This window comes from Scardinius erythrophthalmus, assembly GCF_964197995.2.
Source record: "Scardinius erythrophthalmus genome assembly, chromosome: 19".
Classification (NCBI taxonomy): Eukaryota; Metazoa; Chordata; class Actinopteri; order Cypriniformes; family Leuciscidae; genus Scardinius; species Scardinius erythrophthalmus.
In genome coordinates this window covers 36,514,307-36,533,343 of record NC_138239.1, presented here as the reverse complement: position 1 = coordinate 36,533,343, position 19,037 = coordinate 36,514,307, and the positions used below count along the sequence as shown (strand labels likewise).

At 38.6% G+C, this 19,037-nt stretch overlaps 1 protein-coding gene across 2 annotated transcripts in view; it reads right to left on the bottom strand.

The window, feature by feature from the left end:
* Window positions 1–16,531, bottom strand: part of LOC308707727 (uncharacterized protein) — a 30,797-nt gene extending 14,266 nt beyond the window's left edge. For both annotated transcript variants that reach the window (XM_081394346.1, XM_081394347.1), the window contains exons 1-4: window positions 16,374–16,531; window positions 14,597–15,071; window positions 12,733–13,025; window positions 12,310–12,517 (exon numbers count right to left, since the gene is read on the bottom strand). In XM_081394346.1, coding sequence (XP_081250472.1) covers window positions 12,310–12,517; window positions 12,733–13,025; window positions 14,597–15,071; window positions 16,374–16,513 — 1,116 coding nt within the window. In that variant the 5' untranslated portion in view covers window positions 16,514–16,531. The remainder of the gene's footprint in view (window positions 1–12,309; window positions 12,518–12,732; window positions 13,026–14,596; window positions 15,072–16,373) is intronic.
* Window positions 16,532–19,037: the final 2,506 nt, after the last annotated feature.

Genomic DNA, 19,037 nt, shown 5'->3' with positions numbered 1-19,037 from the left:
ATGTGAGTGATTCCTTCAGAGTGATTCCTTCAGAGTGTTTTCGGTCAAAGTCCACAGCAGTCGATTTACAAGTTCACGCGCGTGATCATAGGTACTAAACCTATGCGCGTGAACTCGACAATCAATTACTATGGACTTCGACCGAAAACAGGATGTAAATACAGGTATGTGCGCTGGCTGAATAAACATCATTTTTATTCATATCTTTCACATCTACTGCAGTCAGATTCACAGTGTTCACTCTGAAGGAATCACACACATTGGCTGGGCACTTGTAATGACACATCAAGGATGTTAAGAGGCTAAAAGCAGGTTTAAAACTTGCCCCATTGAAGTCAACAGGGTGCAGATTTTAAAAAGAGGATAACACAGTGTAGGCAACACCTATTTTTGTCGTTGTTCTCTGTACTGACAGCACTCCAAATTTACAAAAAAATGAGCTCAATGTTAAAATTGATCGGAGTTCTCCTTTAAGACACGCCTCATAATGAAAGCCCTATGGAGCAGTATCAGACTCACATTCTGCCTAGAATATGAATATGATGAAGTCAGGCTACCCATTTCCTTTAATAAATCTATTTTACACTAGGTACACAAAATAGTTCCTCAGGACCTTTTGGACAAAAATGTCCCATTTGAAACCCATTAAAACTGCAATTTTTAATCCCAGGGCCATTTAACTATAAAATGATGCAATATTAATTAATAGGCTTTCATTCTGTTAGCAAGGCTTCAAAAAAAAAAAAAAAAAACCATCCCAAATGGTGCCATTTCTCAGGTTTGGCTAATAAAACAAATACTCGCTTTATTCTGGTTTTCTGCTTTGACATACTATAGTGCCAACTGGATAAATTATGCAGCTATAATTGTGTGGGGATGTCAGAGTGTGGTTTGTATGTGTGTAATGAAAAAATGTGCGTGTAATATTTGTGAGAGAGAGAAACTATCATTCAACTATCAAGTGCAAATCACAAATCCAACCACTGTGTGTATTAGTGGAGTTTTGCTGCATCTAATGGGGAAAATGTGTTACTGCGCCAAACAATATCTCACTGAATCTCACTTTTTGGATCAAATTTAGAGCACAACTTGTTTAGATGTATGGCTTTGATTTTCTAGCAGTTTCAGAGTTCAACACGTTTCATAAAATATATATTTTATATAAAATATTGTTCATAAACTTAAACCTCTATAACTTTTTTTTGTTGCAGTTTTTAAATGTTTATTTTAACAATATTTTAAGGGGACTTCTTTAAAATGAGGCCAAACTTAAGTGTGTGCTACCAAGCTTCAAATTTTTATAACAGTTTTTTGACACAGAAACTATGGACCTCATTTTTGTCCTCAATATCAGGGGTCCCCAACCCCCGGGCCACATTTGGTACCGGGCCGCACAGAAAGAATAAATAACTTACCGTATTTCCCAGACTATAAGTCGCATCAGTCAAAAAATGCGCCATGAAGAAGAAAAAACATATATAGCCTAAGTCACACTGGACTATAAGTCGCATTTATTTGGAAATTTATTTCACACACAAAAAAAACAATGTTACGGATGGGACAGTTCTTCATTACGGATGTGAGCGCTCTGAAAGCGGCACTAAAACACTGCTTAAAAAACTTTCACAGAGACCTCAAACAGAAAGCACAAAGCCTGTCTTTAAATTTTATTTCGTTTTGCATTAATTTTATCTGAATTTTAATCAATGTTTCATCAATCAATTGTATAGATTTAATAAATAAGAAGTAAATATATTAGAAAATAGATAATCACGACACGGAGGCGCCGGCGCGTGAACTTGAGCTCGTCTCATAAATGAACTGAAGCTCAGCGTATAAGGTAGCCTACTTGCCTCACAGACCTGAGACATATATAGAAACCTTGAAATGTCTACATTTGAACAGAACAATTCAAAACAAAAGAAAACAGACTGCTCTTGAAACATCACGCGCCTATGCACACAAATCAGTAATTAACGTTACTAACCCGCTGACTCCGACCTCGTCTACTCCGTGCGTTACTCAGCATCGGTCCCGAGCCCGAGCGCCGAGGTTGCGATCAGCCATAGTCTCGTTCACTCCGGCTCCAACACGCCACCACGAAGCCTGGATGGTTCCGCAGCGGAAGACGCGAGTCAGGTCTAGACCAAGACTCTCTCCGCCCCTCCCGGTTTTCGAGTTATCCACACAAAACCGCTTCTCCCCACTTCGCGAAACCGAACGCGATGCTGTGATCATCGGCGATTCCATCGTTCGGCACGTACACGCTACGTTAGGTAAAAGTAAGGTGCTTAGTCACTGCTTTCCTGGTGCTCGTGTTTCTGAAATTGCTGCTCGCGTACCCGAGATTCTAAACGATGACGAGCGCGTCGGAACTGTGGTCTTGCACGCGGGAGGGGCCGACATCAGGCTGCGCCAGACAGAGGTTCTGAAGAAAGACTACAGGAATCTGATCGATACGGTACGCAGCACATCGCCTGAAACAACGATCATAGTGTCAGGACCGCTTCCCACGTACCGACTAGGACATGAAAAGTTTAGTAGACTATTCGCGCTAAATGAATGGTTAATGTCATGGTGCAATGAGCAGAAACTGCTCTTTGTAAATAATTGGAATCTGTTTTGGGAGCGTCCTAGGCTTTTCCGTGCCGATGGCTTACACCCAAGCAGATTCGGAGTGGATCTTCTGTCGGATAACATCTCCAAAATGTTAAATACCATTAAATGACTAGTCACCAAAAGTCCAAATCATAGTCTCTCCTGCACCAATTTAAATTTAAATGATATAAATACTAGTGTAGTACATTGCATAGAAACTGTGTCTATTCCTCGTTTAGTGAGATCAAATAATAATTCTACTGCAGGATCTAGGAAAAATCTAATTGTTATTAAAACAGAAAATGTTGCTATTAGTAAACAAAAACAAATTTTAAAGCTAGGTCTTCTAAACATTAGATCACTCACACCTAAGGCAGTTATTGTAAATGAAATAGTCACAGATAATAGCTTCGATGTACTTTGCCTTACTGAAACTTGGCTTAAACCAAATGATTATTTCGGTCTTAATGAGTCTACTCCAGCAGGATACTCCTATAAGCACGAACCCCGTCTGATTGGTCGTGGCGGCGGTGTTGCAGCGGTCTATAGAGATATTCTCAATGATACTCAGAAAACGGGTTATAAGTTTATTTCGTTTGAAGTACTTGTACTAAATGTTACGCTCTTAGATGTTAGAAAAAAATCCATATTATCTCTAGCCTTGGCTACCGTATATAGACCGCCTGGGCCATACGCTGATTTCCTAAAAGAGTTTGCAGATTTTCTCTCAGATCTATTGGTCAATGTAGATAAAGCATTAATTGTTGGAGATTTTAACATACACGTAGATAATTCAAATGATGCGTTAGGGGCTGCGTTTATAGATTTATTAAATTCCTTTGGGGTCAAGCAAAACGTCACCGGACCAACTCATCGTCTTAATCATACACTCGATTTAATTATATCATATGGAACCGATCCAACCGATATAGATATCATTCCACAAAGTGATGATGTCACTGACCATTACTTGGTAACTTGCATATTACGTACTGCTGTAATATGCCATGCGGCGCCGCGTTATCGACCAGGCAGAACAATCCTTCCATCCACCATAGATAATTTATCAAATTGCTTATCTAATCTGTCTCAGCTGCTGCCTGAACCCAAACAAACAGATGAACTAGAAGAACTAACTAGCACTATGAGCACCATTCTCTCTAGAACATTGGATGTTGTTGCACCCGTTAAATTAAAAAAGTCAGAGAGAAAATTAAAGCACCATGGTAACAACCAAAACAATCCTAGGTTTTTATTTAACACCGTAGCTAGACTAACAAATAAACAGACATCACCCGAACAAAATATCCCGTTACAATTTAGTAGTAATGATTTCATGAACTTCTTCACTGAGAAAATAGAAAGCATCAGAACCACAATTGTAAACGTTCAATCCTCAATCGCGCCTTATAATTCAGCCTCAATTATCCCCCCGCAAGAACAATTACAGTGCTTTCAGGGAACTACACTAACCTTTTCCACTGGTGGCACTTGCGCTACTAACTTTTTCAGTTACTGGCGCAAAACATGATTTGGTCGCACAAATTGTTTATAGTAAGCCGCTCTGGATAATAATGAACAATAATGAAACTGTATTGCATACAGATGTGCTTTTTATTTTACTTGCCATCTTTTAAACCACATGCCTTCTTGTTTTTGTTTTCTTTAACATTGGTTGGGATAGATTTACTGCAATAGAAAATACAGTAATAAAGTGCAAAATGAATTTCAACATGCTATGGTTGGCACAGATGGGCAGACTGATGAAAATTGTGGCCGATACCGATAATAACCGATATTAATATTGCTGTTATGGCCGATATCGATATCTCTGTATAGAAAACAAATTTACTGATAATCAAATAAAGAGAATTTTTTTTTTTTGAGAAACACTTTTTTTTTTTTTTTTTTTACTTTAGAAATGACTTATGTTGGGCACCTTTACCTGTGTGCAAAATATGTCACATATAGGACACACATGCATTATATTGCATTGCATTGCATATAATGTGTGCTGGTCTAAAATTAAGAAACCCCTAGAAAACAGGAAAAAACAAAGGAAAAAACAAACAAAAAAAAAAAAACAGGTGTACAATAAAGATAGGCTACTTAATTTATTATTCCAATAACCAAATATGATACTAAATAGCACAGGGAAAAGAGCTTCTATTTGTGACGTGCTGTCTTTGCATTTGAACATTGAACATTTAACGAATTTTAAAAACACGAATGGATAATACAATATGCTTTCCGACATTTTGACAGAAAAAAAAAACCAAGCAAGAACAAAATTTAAACTATAGCCCGTCAATTTTCATTTTACAATTATCTTCTCTCTGTGTGTGCGCGCACGTCCGTATTAGTGAGAGAGAGAGAGAGAGAGAGAGAGCGCTCGCGAGTCGCGCAGATACAATGGTACGTTTTAATCCAAGTAACGGTCGCGGGGCTGAAGCCAACTTGATGTGTTGAATGCTCAGAGCACGTTGTAAAACGTATTCTTAAAATACACATTTCTGTTTTAATAAATGCTCATACTACATTGCCTAAAACATATAGGTACAAAAATAATCAGTGATACATTTGCGACCCATTAAAAATTTTGGTCGCAATGGCATTTCAAAAGGTCGCATATGCGACCATTTTGGTCGCAGTGTAGTTCCCTGGCTTTACAACTATAGAACAAAAAGAGTTAAATAAACTTATCACTTCATCTAAAACAACAACATGTTTATTAGATCCTATACCAACTAAACTACTGAAGGAAGTGTTACCTGTAGTGGAAGAGCCTCTCCTCAATATTATTAACTTGTCTTTATCTTTAGGTCATGTTCCAAGAACATTTAAACTGGCAGTTATAAAACCTCTCATTAAGAAACCACAATTAGATCATAATAATCTAGCAAATTATAGACCCATTTCAAATCTACCTTTTATGTCTAAAATACTAGAAAAAGTTGTGTCCGCTCAACTGGGCTCTTTCTTGCAAGAAAATGATATCTATGAAAAGTTTCAGTCAGGATTCAGGCCGCATCATACAGATGGTGGTCAACCAGAATGCCTATTACCGCCGCGCCAGCCGTCGCGGCGAAATTACCGCGGCGAAAATAAACCAGCCGCATTTCAAAGTCGTTCCCGAAATGACCGCCAGGTGGCGCAAAGGGACATTGTGCAAAACAGCAGCAATTGCCGTATTTTAAAATGTAAGTGGGTTAAATAATAGGCATATTTTTCATATATATAATTAGGCCTATTTGGCTACAACAGAATAGAACCAAAGATAGAATCAATTTTACAGCTGAAAAAATAGAATCAAAAGTTAAAAATAGAGACGATGTTAGGAGCAATGACGCTGAATATTTTTACTATTCTATTGAGGAATTAGATAAACGAAGAGCTCTCGTGAGCGATACAATTGCACAGTAATTTATAGTGATTTCAAAAGCAGTCCTTAAAAAAAAAAAAAATTACATGGAGTAGTGTGGCATAATTTTTGAGAGATTACGCGGAACACGTTTTAGTTAAGATCCTGGTTTCAATGCCCTTAATGTATATAGGCTAGGCTTTAAAAAAAATTCACAACGCGTTTTGAGATTGTTTTGAATTAAACATTGAAGTTTAAAATGTAGTGTTTTGGCACACCAGGCCGAGTGGCGTTACGCATTGTTCAAAAATCAGGTTTTATTCTGGCATGTTGAATTGGCGTTAATATATATATTTTTTTATTAGATTTAGATTTTAGGTTTTGTTAGATTTATTTTTCTCATAACAGCTAAAATAACTTAATATATGCCTTGTCTTCATATGATTTTTAATGAACTAGTGTTTTCTGACAGTGTCGACTGCAAAGATAAAGTTGACGATCGCCATATTTGTAGTGAACGCACCTAGAGAGAAATGCACAAAGACATAATCAGAGAGTAGCCTTTTTCTTTTTCGTTTTGAATTATTTCGTTTGAAGACATTTCAAGCTTTGTGTATTTGATGTATTTATCATGTCTGTGTGAGGCATACGCTGAGTTTCGTTAAATTAGGAGGATGAGATGCGCTCCAGCTGACGTGCAATGCAAGTGACCTCGCGGGCGCCTCTATGATTAGTGTCTGTTTGCTTCTCTTACTTATTGAATCCAGACAATTGGGTGATGAAAAAATGATTAAAATTAAGATACAATTTATAGAAAACGAAATTAACTTTAAAAAAAGGTTTTCTACTAAACAAAACTTAATGAAGTGGTCAAAATTATGTCTGACCCACTCCATATCCATCTCTCGATATAATGCATCTTATCTTACTCATGCTGTTCACTTTTCATATTCAACATAGATTGAAAAAACAACATTATAATATTTTAACAAATATGATACTAAATGAGATTATTTAATGTCTACAACAGTATAGTAGGCCTATAGACTCTATTTGTACAAATTGCTGCACATTAATGTAATTAAATGAAACCTTGTAACGAATTCACACTGTAGACTGTGTACAGTTGAGACACCTTAAATAACTTGCGTTCCAGCAAGCACAAGTTGTGATTTTTGCTGTGCACTTGCATATAAGTGTCAGCTGGGAAGGAAATATAGAGACCAGGGGTGCGTTTCCCGAAAGCATTGTTGGCCAACTATGGTCGTAAGTTCATCGCAATGTCCATTGAACTCTATTGGTAACGACGGAACTTGCGACCATAGTTGGCCAACGATGCTTTCGGGAAACGCACCCCAGACCTCTTGGAACTTTAATTGAATACATAGCGTTGGTAAAGCATACTGAAATTACATCCCTACAAATGTATTAGGCCCTACTGAAAATAAATGTATCGAATTTAAGCAAAGTAGCCTAAATGTTAAGACTGTAAGGCTAAGCCCTTTACTTTTTTACGTAGCCTAAAGGACTCTTATAGCCGACTTTGGGTTAATTTAATTTGTAGAGGATTTTTTTAACTCAAACATTAACACTGAAATAAATTAAACTAAATTATTGTAATTTTTTGGCACACCACGACGAGTGGCACTATGCAGTGTTCTAAAGCCAGGTTATATTCTGGCATGTTGAATTAGTGTTCAACAAATGCGGCGGCGCGTTCATTTGAATGAAGAGCGCTTCTCGCTCGTGTGAGCGAACACACACTGGAACGTTAGGCCGTATCGCAACGAGTGAATAGTGGCCGAGTGGTTGAACGTACGTTACGATCATATAGATGTCACGGGTTCGAATCCCGAACTAACTTGGACTACTGGTGTTTTTATATTAGCCTATTAATGCATTTTATAGTCTATTGTTGATGCAGAGAGATTTGTCTTCTAAAACATTTTTTTTTGCCTATTTACAAAATAAAATCGCCATGCATTTCCATTTTACACTAAGGAACAAATAGTATACAATGACTTCTGTAGCCTATAATAATTCATATATATGACATTTAAACGACAAACAATAAAATCAGAACCAGTATTCTGTTGCGTTCATGGTTCCAGTGGCAGTAATGCATCCACGGCTTTTCAAAATGTCACAAAGCGTTTTGAGATTGTTTTGAATTAAATATTGAAGTTTATAATTTGTTTGGCACGACGAGTGGCAAACTCTTTGTTTTGTTTTGCAAACTCAGCTAGCCTGTGGGGGGGGGGGGGGGGGGGGGGTTTGGAGAAGGCAATACTTTGCTTTATCGTGGGGGTGCAGGACAGAGGTGTTAATGTTCCGTCTTTCATATGGAGAGTGTCGGAGCCAGCCTGATGAGCAGGCAAAGGCAAAATTCTTTTAAGGATTAATCTCAAAATCTCCAAAAGTCCATAGCCTATGTACAGTAGGCCCTATATCTTATTAAATTATATATTGTAGTTTTATTGATTGTATAGGTTTTCCACAAACAATTTAAATTTAGCAGATACAGAGCTCTTTTATTGGCGACCCACCTCGTTTTACTGTAAGGTGAATTCAGCAAGGCATGTTGTATCTTTGAAGGAACAAAAGCTATTTGTTACAGTTTTTTCTTTCGTGATTTGTGTGGATGACACACAGCGACATATACAGTATTATCAGCTGTATGGTGTTTTTTTACGCTGAAATGCTTAATTTCGAGAAAGACCCGCCGCGCAGTGAGGGAGACCAAACTTACTAAAAAAATATCCAGCGCGAGAGAGGCAAAGAAAAACGCCTGCTCTTAATTTATGTTGCTTTGAACTTTTTCCGTTTTGTACCGTTTTAATTTTTTAATTTAGCTGCAATTTCTTTGACAATAGAAATTTAAAATGTTGCAAGAATAGGCCTAAGATTCTGTGTTTCTTATTTTGCATCACAAAGGGAATAAACTCTATCGATGCAACCCTGTTTAAATAAATAAACTGTCCCGACACTTTATTCATATCTTAAAATGTGCGATGGGTTTTCAAACTTAATTAATTTTATTTTTCTTTTACATTTTCATTGTTTATTTTTTAATTGAAAGCAATACTGTATTGAAAGTATTTTTCTGATTTGTTCGATCTGTTTTGAAAAATGTCTTCCGTTGATATGGCCGGGTATCACTGTCAGTCATCTCAATCTCGTGAATGATTCACACACACACAAAAAAATAATTTAGCAGATTAAAGACGAGCTTCATCATCTTCATTTTCTGGTGCAATCGGCTGACAGTCTTCCTTCATCAGATGTGTCGTCTTTGCAGCGGGAATGTAGCAAATTTATGTTGTAATGTACAATTGATAATTAAACAAGATGATTGACTTTAATAAACAGATACATATTTAAGCATCAACAACACTGTCGGCTACACTGAGATTCGATCTCAGATCGTTTGAAGCTCCGAGAGGCTCTTGTTAATGCTTTGACCACAGAGCTACCGTCTGAATCGCCAACGTCTACTATTTTCTCTGTTTTAAAAGTTGGTAACATGTAAGGCTATATTTAGTTCTGAATATAACAAAGAATGCTTAAACCGACTACATCGGTTAGGAGCTGCAAGTCCTGAAAATGTTTTAATTTCACGGTAAATTATTTTAATTTATTTCACTGTTATGTTTCAGTTAATAAATCTACAAACACATTAAAATAACACGAAGAAAATGACAAGTAACCTATTGACATAGCCTTTCTAAATTATAGAAAAACTGGGCACACAATGTTAACGTGTGTCTACTTTGTTTAAATTTAATGAATTTGAATTCGTTTAACCACAATATTTATCTTGAATTTATCTGTGACCTCAGCTCAGATTACTGCCGCGGCAGATTACGTCATAAAGAGAATAAACTGACACTTTTCAAAGTCTGTGATTACAGCGCCACTCAGCGGTAAAAGGCAGCAAATACACATCCCAATTTTGCCGCCGCGGGAACGGCGGCGGTAAAAGTCTCATTCTGGTTGACCACCATCTGTAGCACTGAAACTGCGCTCGTTAAAATCACAAATTATTTACTCTTAGCTTCTGACCAAGGCTGCATCTCAATACTAGTTTTACTCGATCTAAGTGCTGCGTTCGATACTATAGATCACACAATACTCTTAGATCGACTACAAAATTATACTGGTGTTCATGGACAAGCATTAAGCTGGTTTAGATCATACTTATCTGACCGCTACCATTTTGTCTATTTAAATGGAGAAAAATCGATCATAACTCCAGTAAACTATGGAGTGCCGCAGGGATCTGTGTTAGGCCCTCTATTATTCTCAATATATATGATGCCACTTGGAAATATTATAAGGAAACATGGAATTAGTTTCCATTGTTATGCTGATGACACTCAAATCTATATTTCATCACGGCCGGATGAAAACGCTAAATTATCCAAATTGACAGAGTGTGTTAAAGATATAAAAGATTGGATGACGCGTAATTTTCTTTTATTAAATCCAGACAAGACAGAGGTAATACTTATCGGTTCAAAAAACCACCCACAGAACCTCTCACAATACAACTTTGACATCGTAGGATGTCCTGTTACTTCATCCTCTACAGTAAAAGACCTGGGTGTTATATTAGACTGCAACCTGTCTTTTGAAAATCATATTTCGTATGTTACAAAAACAGCCTTTTTCCACCTTAGAAACATTGCTAAGCTACGTAATATGCTATCAGTTTCTGATGCAGAAAAGTTAGTTCATGCATTCATGACCTCGAGACTAGATTACTGTAATGCTTTATTAGCCGGTTGTCCTGCATCCTCTATAAACAAGCTACAGTTAGTACAAAATGCAGCTGCTAGAGTTCTTACTAGATCAAGAAAATATGATCATATAACACCGATTTTATCATCACTACATTGGTTACCTATAAAGTTCCGTATTAATTATAAGGTATTGCTACTGACTTATAAAGCCCTAAACGGCTTAGCTCCAGTCTATTTAACGGATCTTCTATCACCCTATAATCCATCACGCTCTTTAAGATCAATAAATTCGAGGCTTTTGGTCATACCTAGGATATCCAGATCAACCAAAGGAGGGAGAGCATTTTCACATTTGGCTCCGAAACTCTGGAATAGCCTTCCTGATACTGTTCGTTGCTCGGACTCGCTCTCCCAGTTTAAAACTAGATTAAAGACGCATCTTTTCGGCCAGGCATTCACATTCATATAATATTGTTAATCTCACAGTTCAAACTACAATCCGGCCTCTAGTTCATAAATGCCAGAGGAGAACTGGCCCCCGACTGAGCCTGGGTTCTCCCAAGGTTTTTTTTTTTCTCCATTAGGTCACCTGATGAGTTTTAGGACACCATTAGGTCACTTGATGGAGTTTTTTCGGTTCCTTGCCACTGTTGCCTTTGGCTTGCTCAGTTGGGGATATTTTGGGGATATTTAATTTTATTCTATCAATCAATAAATTCCACTAGAAACAAACTTTGTTGTATTATTTTATTTTAATTTAATACTGTGAAGCTGCTTTGATACAATCTGTATTGTGAAAAGCGCTATACAATTATACTTGATTTGATTTGATTTGCTCTCTGCTTGTGTAATCTGTATGAAATGTGCATTTCTCTCTGGTGCATTCACCGAAGAGTCAGCATCGTCAACTTCATCTTTGCAGCCGAGACTGACACAGAAATCACTTGTTTATTAGTAAACAATTAAAATGTCTCCTGCTATATTTTACATATTCATAATCATTCATTTTGCCGGTTCGTTGTGACAGCTTTTAGGTGCTTTATTGGCAGCGCCACCCTTACATGTTACATAAACGCATCAGCACCGAAAACATGGAGATTTTTTTCTTTTTGGGGGCATTTTGTTTGTGTTCAGGCTTTCTCAGTTGTCTTTAGGCACGATGTTACGAGGATCCTGCTAATAAAGTTGCGAGTAGGCCTACACATTGGTTTCACGTTTATTATTATTATATTTAAAAAATACTCCAGTTTTTATGCCGGTCGTATCATTTTATTTTGTTGTATTTATCCGCCACACCTTAAAGGCCGGTCCGTGAAAATATTGCTGATAATAAACCGGTCCGTGGCGCAAAAAAGGTTGGGGACCGCTGCTCTATATGGACCTATGTGTAACTTTTTTAATTGATGCACAAGGGATAAAGGCCAATAGGCAGCGAAGGTTGACTACCAGGTAAATATTGCTCTTCTGGCTCCTCCTCATCCTTCACTAGTCGGATCAAATTAACAACTGCGCTCTCACTCTCCGAGTACCATTTCTTCAAAAGCTGTCAGCAATCATTCAGGGATGTGATAACTCATTCGTTTCGGATGCTAAAGTAGATGAACTTACGGTCAATCCTGCCACGGCTCCTGGACGCTGCATGTGTCGGAGGACCAAGAGCGCCTGGAGGTAATAGCGGTACAGCGTCTTGTCGGGGCTTGAGACCGCTGTGCCCTTCAGCAGATCCCCGTGGATCCTGAGAAAGTCTGACTTCGCAACTCGCAAAACCCTCTGGCAATCTTTAATACTGGGAGCTCTCTCACTGAACTGTCTGTGACTGGATTAAACACAACAAACAAGACAGGTTATTAAAGACACCACCCTTGTGATTACGTGAGGAAGCAACCATAACCTATGTTCTTAGTATTATTCAAATAGGAATTGAATGCTTTAGTTAATTTTGTTTGTGTATCTGTTTATCTATCATTAGCATGTATCTATAACATTAGTAAAAAAAAAAAAAAAAACCTCAATGCAAAATGAACATGTAACCTCGTATCCCAGGTCTTGTCGTGTGTCTTGGATGCAGTCTTCAGCATGTCAGTGTAACTCTGGCATTTGGACCGGAGCTCTGGGTCGGCTTTGCACAGATCCAGCCGTGTTGTCAGGTACTCCAGGAACCGTGTAATGCTCTTGATGTAACTACAGAAGGTTGCTGTGCCCATGTGGGTGCGCTGCAGGGCCGTCAGAAAGTCCCGGGTCTCTGTGCTCTTAGACAAGAAGTCCAGAGACGGCTCACTCGCGGTGGGCAGCACGTACCGGAGGAAACGGGACACGTTGTCAACCTGTGAAGATGGACGTGAGAAAGCAGTGTCAGCATTAAGATCATTAAAAAAAGGAGAGCTATGGAACATTAGCCGCATTTCCATTACCCTTCAAATTGCGTAAACTGAAATTGCAAAATGAAAATACGCCCAATAGAAACGTGTCAATTTGGCAAAAAACTCCCATATATCGGTTTTTCACTGACCAATCAGCGTTCATTAGCAGAATGCTAGCGGGTTATGGGCAACAACAACTCAACCTGTAAGAAATCAAAAGGACATAAATACTTGTTCATTCAACTTTCGACCTATAACCCATGTTGAACTTGCAAAACCTACAATCAAATCTGAGATTTCTCAACGGCAATCGGGTGGAAGAGACAAATTTAGCCGTCTAGCCCCATAGACGGGCTCTGGATATAAACTTTTCGTTTTTTTGGGCTAGTAGAAGTTCTGAATGGCCGCTTAAACTTAAAAATGTAGTAGCCAAATTGACCGGAGAGTGACAAAGTTAATTTCAAACCCTGTCGGTGGGTGAGATATCCTCCCAACATCCACAGAGCTGGACAGTAACTAAGTACATTTACTTGAGTACAGTACTTAAGTACAATTTTGAGGGATCTGTACTTTACTCGAGTATCATTTTTGGGGAGTACTCATGACTTTACTCAAGTACATTTGAGAGGCAAATATTGTACTCTTTACTCCACTACATTTGAGTACCCGTTACTACTTCTAAAAAAAAAATTAAAAAAAGGAAAAAAGAAACATCTCGGAAACCCTCTCAAATGTGATTGGATTGTGCAGGCGCCACTGATTGGGACAGCCTATCAGCAATCACCTTCAGCTTTCCGCCAAAGTCAACTCCATGGTCAGATTTAGATAAGAGAGACGAAACCATGGACGAAACAATGGATGAAGACACAGCAGGTCCATCCCGAGAGCAATATTTTTTTTCCCAGGATGGTAGGGGAAGACTCATGAATATGTGATGGGTAGGTTTAGGGGCGGGGTTAGGGGTAGGTCATCAGACCAATCAGGGATGACTTCCCTAATGAATATTCATGAGTCTTCCCCTACCATCCTGGGAAAAAAATATCGCATCCCGGGAATGTGCCAAGCCGTGGCCCCACCTCGCCAGACTATTTCAATTTTCTGAACAAGTTAATGATAGTTTTCGCTTCAAGTGTTTGCTGTGTTTACCAATGTAAGCAAGCACTGTGGTAGTAATAATGCAATATTTAGAAAATGTACTCTTGATACTCAAGTACTTTTAAAAACAAGTACTTTAGTACTTTTACTTAAATAATTACTTAAGTAGACATCTGACTGTAGTACTTTTACTTGTACTTGAGTAAAATTTAGCAAGGGGTATCTGTACTTTCACTCAAGTAATGTAGCTGTGTACTCTGTCCGCATTGCCATGATTTATGGAATGGTTTATCATGAGAGGGAAAAAAATGACATTTTAGTCGCATCGATTAATGGAAACGCCGGCATTTTGCAATCAGTTTTTAATGACGTTTATCGCAAAAGTTTTGAGCAAATCTGTAAGGAAACTTTGTGAAGTGAATCGGGTGACGAGATCTCACCTTCGTCTGCCAGTGGGAGACCCTGAGGGACTTCATCAGGTGCTTCTTAAAGTCCACCAGGAGCTTGGCATCCGCCGGGAACTTGCCATACAGACCCGCCTCCTTCATCTTTATCCTCACGGAAGAGGTTTGGGTTGAAGGAGGATCTCTATCGGCCGTGTCCGAGTCACTGTCGGGATCCAGGGCCGTGTGGGACTCCTGAGGCTGGTTCGAGATGAAGAAACCCCGGCGCAGAAGCTCCTTCACCATGGCGGCCCGGGAGTGTGTGTCGGGCAGGATCTCACGGAGACGCCTGTAATCCCAGGTCCTGCTGTTGAGGATCCACTCTCGACTGGAAGCCCTGGCCTTCCGAACCTCCTCCGCTCGCTCTTCAGGTGTGCTGCCGTTACTCATGCAGACCCTGGCCAGGTGAACGGGGAGGTTCTCCTGAGGCTCGTAGCATCGCAAGCAGTGCACGATATCACAGTCAGCAGATCTTCGAGAAAAAAGATATGATATAAAGAAATGTGATTGAAAGATAGTAAATGGGAAGCAGCAGAACAGAGCTATATTAGCATTTATATTGTGACTGGCTGGAATGATTGTTAAGGGGTGTAATGATACCCTTATATCACGATACGATATTATTTCGATACTCCAATACATATGATAAAACGTTAAACAAAAAAGGTACTGTTGATTGAAATGCTAAATTTGGTATCACATTGTGTGTGTAAATTAACAGTCTTGGACTTGGTGCTGAAACCCAAAGCACAGGACAATAGAGACACCAGAATAACAATATTCATGATTCTGAAGCTGAAAATACAGAATTATTGTAGATGAATATGCTTGTACTGTCACTGACTAGATATATTTAAAATAATATAGGCCACTTTTACTGGTAACATCAGACATTTGGCATTATCAGGACACACAAAAATCCCCCCATTGCATTATTGTACATTATATTCAACATTACCTATAGCAGTTTAATGTAGTACTGACACTAAAACTCTGAAAACGTGATTTTTTTTTATACACACAATACATATTGATACATTTTTGTAGTGCAATATATTGTGACAACCCTATTGTTGAGGGGTGTGAAAGTGCACAGACTTTGGTCAGTTAGTAAACCCCCACACGGTCTTTATAATAATCGTATGAAAATTAACCATGGTCTTTGAATAAAACCAAAAACCCATGGTTATTATAGTTAAAATCTCAAATGAACCATGGTTTTGACTTTTGAAACTTTAAAAATTGCTTTGATTTAAAACATGGTTAACCTATGGTTTAACTCTACATAGGCTATACAGTAACATCAGATAAAACTTGAACCCTAATTCAGATGCAACCAACATAACCTCGGCTCTCTGACCTTAAATGGATAGTTCACACAAAAATAAAAATGTTGTCGTCACTTTCTCACCCTGTATTTGTATTTTCTTTTTTTCTGTTGAACACAAAAGAAGATAATATATATATATATATATATATATATATATATATATCTCAAGTTAATGGCACCCATTGACTTCCATAGTAGGAAAGAAAAAATACTATGGAAGTCAATGGGAAGTAGAAACTGTCTGATTACCAACAGTCTTCAAAATATCTTCTTTTATGTTCAACAGGAGAAAGAAACTCATAAAGGTTTGGAACAACACGAGGGTGAGTTAGTAACGAAAACATTTTCATTTTATTATCCATTTTATAGTTTATTCTTGGATAAACGACTTCTCAAAATGCAAAAAACATCCTCTGAAGGAAACACTAATAACACAAGCCTCACCTCCTCTGATCTGGTTCAGCCATTCTCACAGTTACAGCAAGAAAAGCATCTGAAGCAGGAGAAGAGTTTGTTGACGAAAGAACACGTTTAGAGCAGTTATTTTCCCTTCTTCTTCTTCTACTTCTTCCATCAGTTGTCATCCAGTTTGTATGTGCATTACCGCCTCCTTCTGCTCCGGAATGTGTAATATGTATGTGAGCCAATAATGCAATGCATTCAAACATGTGCATATGTTAAGATTATTAGAAATTAATAATTAAGACTTTAATTCATCAAGGAGGACACATTAAATTGATCAAAAGTGACAGTTAAGATAATTATAATGTTACAAATGTACATACATTTAATAAATGCAAATGTTTCCACGGAAATATGAAGCAGCACAACTGTGTTCAACATTGATAATACTCAAATCATTATATCATATTAGATCTGAAAATTTAGCTTTGATCACAGGATATAAATTGCATTTTACTATATATTCACAGTTTATTTAAATTCTAATAATATTTCACAATATTCCGAGAGACTTCTTTCTAAAACATTTAAAAATCCCACTGAATGACAAATTACAACAAATTGGTAATCAAGTGTACACATTATTTTGTAATGTTTAATGATTGCATTAAATACTTTATCACAAGGCGTTGTCAGTATTTCTTTTTCATTTATTTTGCATATCCATTTAGTTTGACTAAGTAGTTTTATATTATTTTCAGTTATGGTTGATCACAGTTGTACTGATTTTAAATGACAAAATTTTTTGAGTTTAATAATGGGGAAATGTATGGCTCCCATAACACAGTACAACGAGCCACAGATCACTGTTGTTTACAGAGCAGTTTTGATTGCTGTAAATGATCACTATACAGTGATTTAATGAAACAATGAGATGCTGGTGCAGAACAAATGTGTAGTTCAACAATAAACAAAAAGTATACATTTAAAGCTTGAGTTTTTTATTGAACATTTTTTAAGTAGATTTTACAATTTATTTGTTCACCTAAATATTGCAGACAGATTGTGACTCTGTTTAACTTTATTTTCCGTATTTCTTTATATAGGCAATTATTAAATATGTAGTAATATATATTACAAAACATGAAATTTATGAAATTTGTTTTAGCTCCGCTCCTATAATTAAAATTAAATTATAGCTTAAATGTTGCCTTAAACACTTTGTTCATCACAAGGCTTTTTATGGATTAATTAAAATTTTGGCTCAAAAAATTATAGTTGTTTTTCCCCTATTAGAATATTTTTTCATTGTATTATTAGTCTGTATATGTTTGAATAAAAGTTCAGAATAGTTCTGTAAGTCCTTCCGGGTCTTTTGTTTGTTCATCTTCGCTTGTCCATCAGATGCTGCTTATTACAGATGTTGCAATTCGATTTGTCTAGATGAGTGCCAAGCCTTTAAGGGGAAAAGATGCTGAACTGAACACTGCAGTACTCAAGTTTTTATATATAAAAGTTGCAAGATTTATAAGATGTTAACTGTTGCACAGTCTTGAGAAAATGGTTGTGGCGTGGGGGGTGTGGTTCAGCGAGGTCTGCGATGGGAGAGAGAGATGGGAGACGAGCGGTGAGTAAGTAGGTCAAGTGCACATGAGAAACACCTGTATCTTGTTGCAGTAATTGGCGTGGAGAGACCGGATGTACGCTGCTGGGAAACAGTGAGCGAGAGGAGAGAGATCAATCCGAGAGCTTGTGCTGTGACCGCCGATGAGAGCTGGAAACTGTTGAGGACTGTCACTGAGAAGCTGTTGAGAGCGCAGAGAGCATGAGTTTGGTTATGTTCCTTTTTGTTTAAAATAACCAGGATGAGTCTCAGTGAGCCGACCCTGTCTTCCTTCCTTCCTCTGTACATTGTTACACTGGTGCCGGAAGCCGGGAATGGAAGAAGAATGACGCCGCCGTCATGCAAACCCCGTCAGGTTCGCCATCTGCGGATGTCATCCATTTGCTCGCGGGACCCCATCAAGAGCAACATCAGGCGCTGGTGGACATGAGGGAGGAACGCCGTTTCCAGGCCCTTGTCCACGTGCAGCAGGAGGACCGCGAGCTGTTGCGGAGCTAGATGGACCGGGAGGTTCGGGCTGGGGGGAATCCCTCTACATCAGCCCCACCCACTCCCGTTCCTCTCATGAAGAAGGGTCCTCGGGACGACCTGGAGGCGCTCCTGGACCTCTTCGAGAGGACTGTAGGGGCATGTGAGTGGCCACAAACCCACTGGCCAATACGCCTCAGGAGAGAGGAGCAAATAGCAGCACAGCAACTACCGGTCAAGAACCTCAGGACCTCAGGAAAAGAGTCCACGTAGACCTAAAACGAGCCCTTCTTCAACGGGTCGGCCTCAGCTCATAGCAGCTGCGCCCGAATCAGCTCCTTTTCCCCCGCTCTCCCATGGGACAATGTTTTGGGACATTTTATTGTTAGGTGTCCAGTGATGGAGGTGATCCAGGTCCCGGACGTCCCACAGGCTGCCTCAGATCAAGCTGGCTTGTACCAAATACCTGTGAGGATAAAGGGGGAGGTACTTATCAGGTGTTGGTGGGTTCAGGGTGTAACCAAGCCTCGATCCATCACAGCCTGATTCAGCCCAAGGCTTTGGACGAGAGCCGCATGGTTCAGGTACGGTGTGTGCACGGGGGACATCTGCTA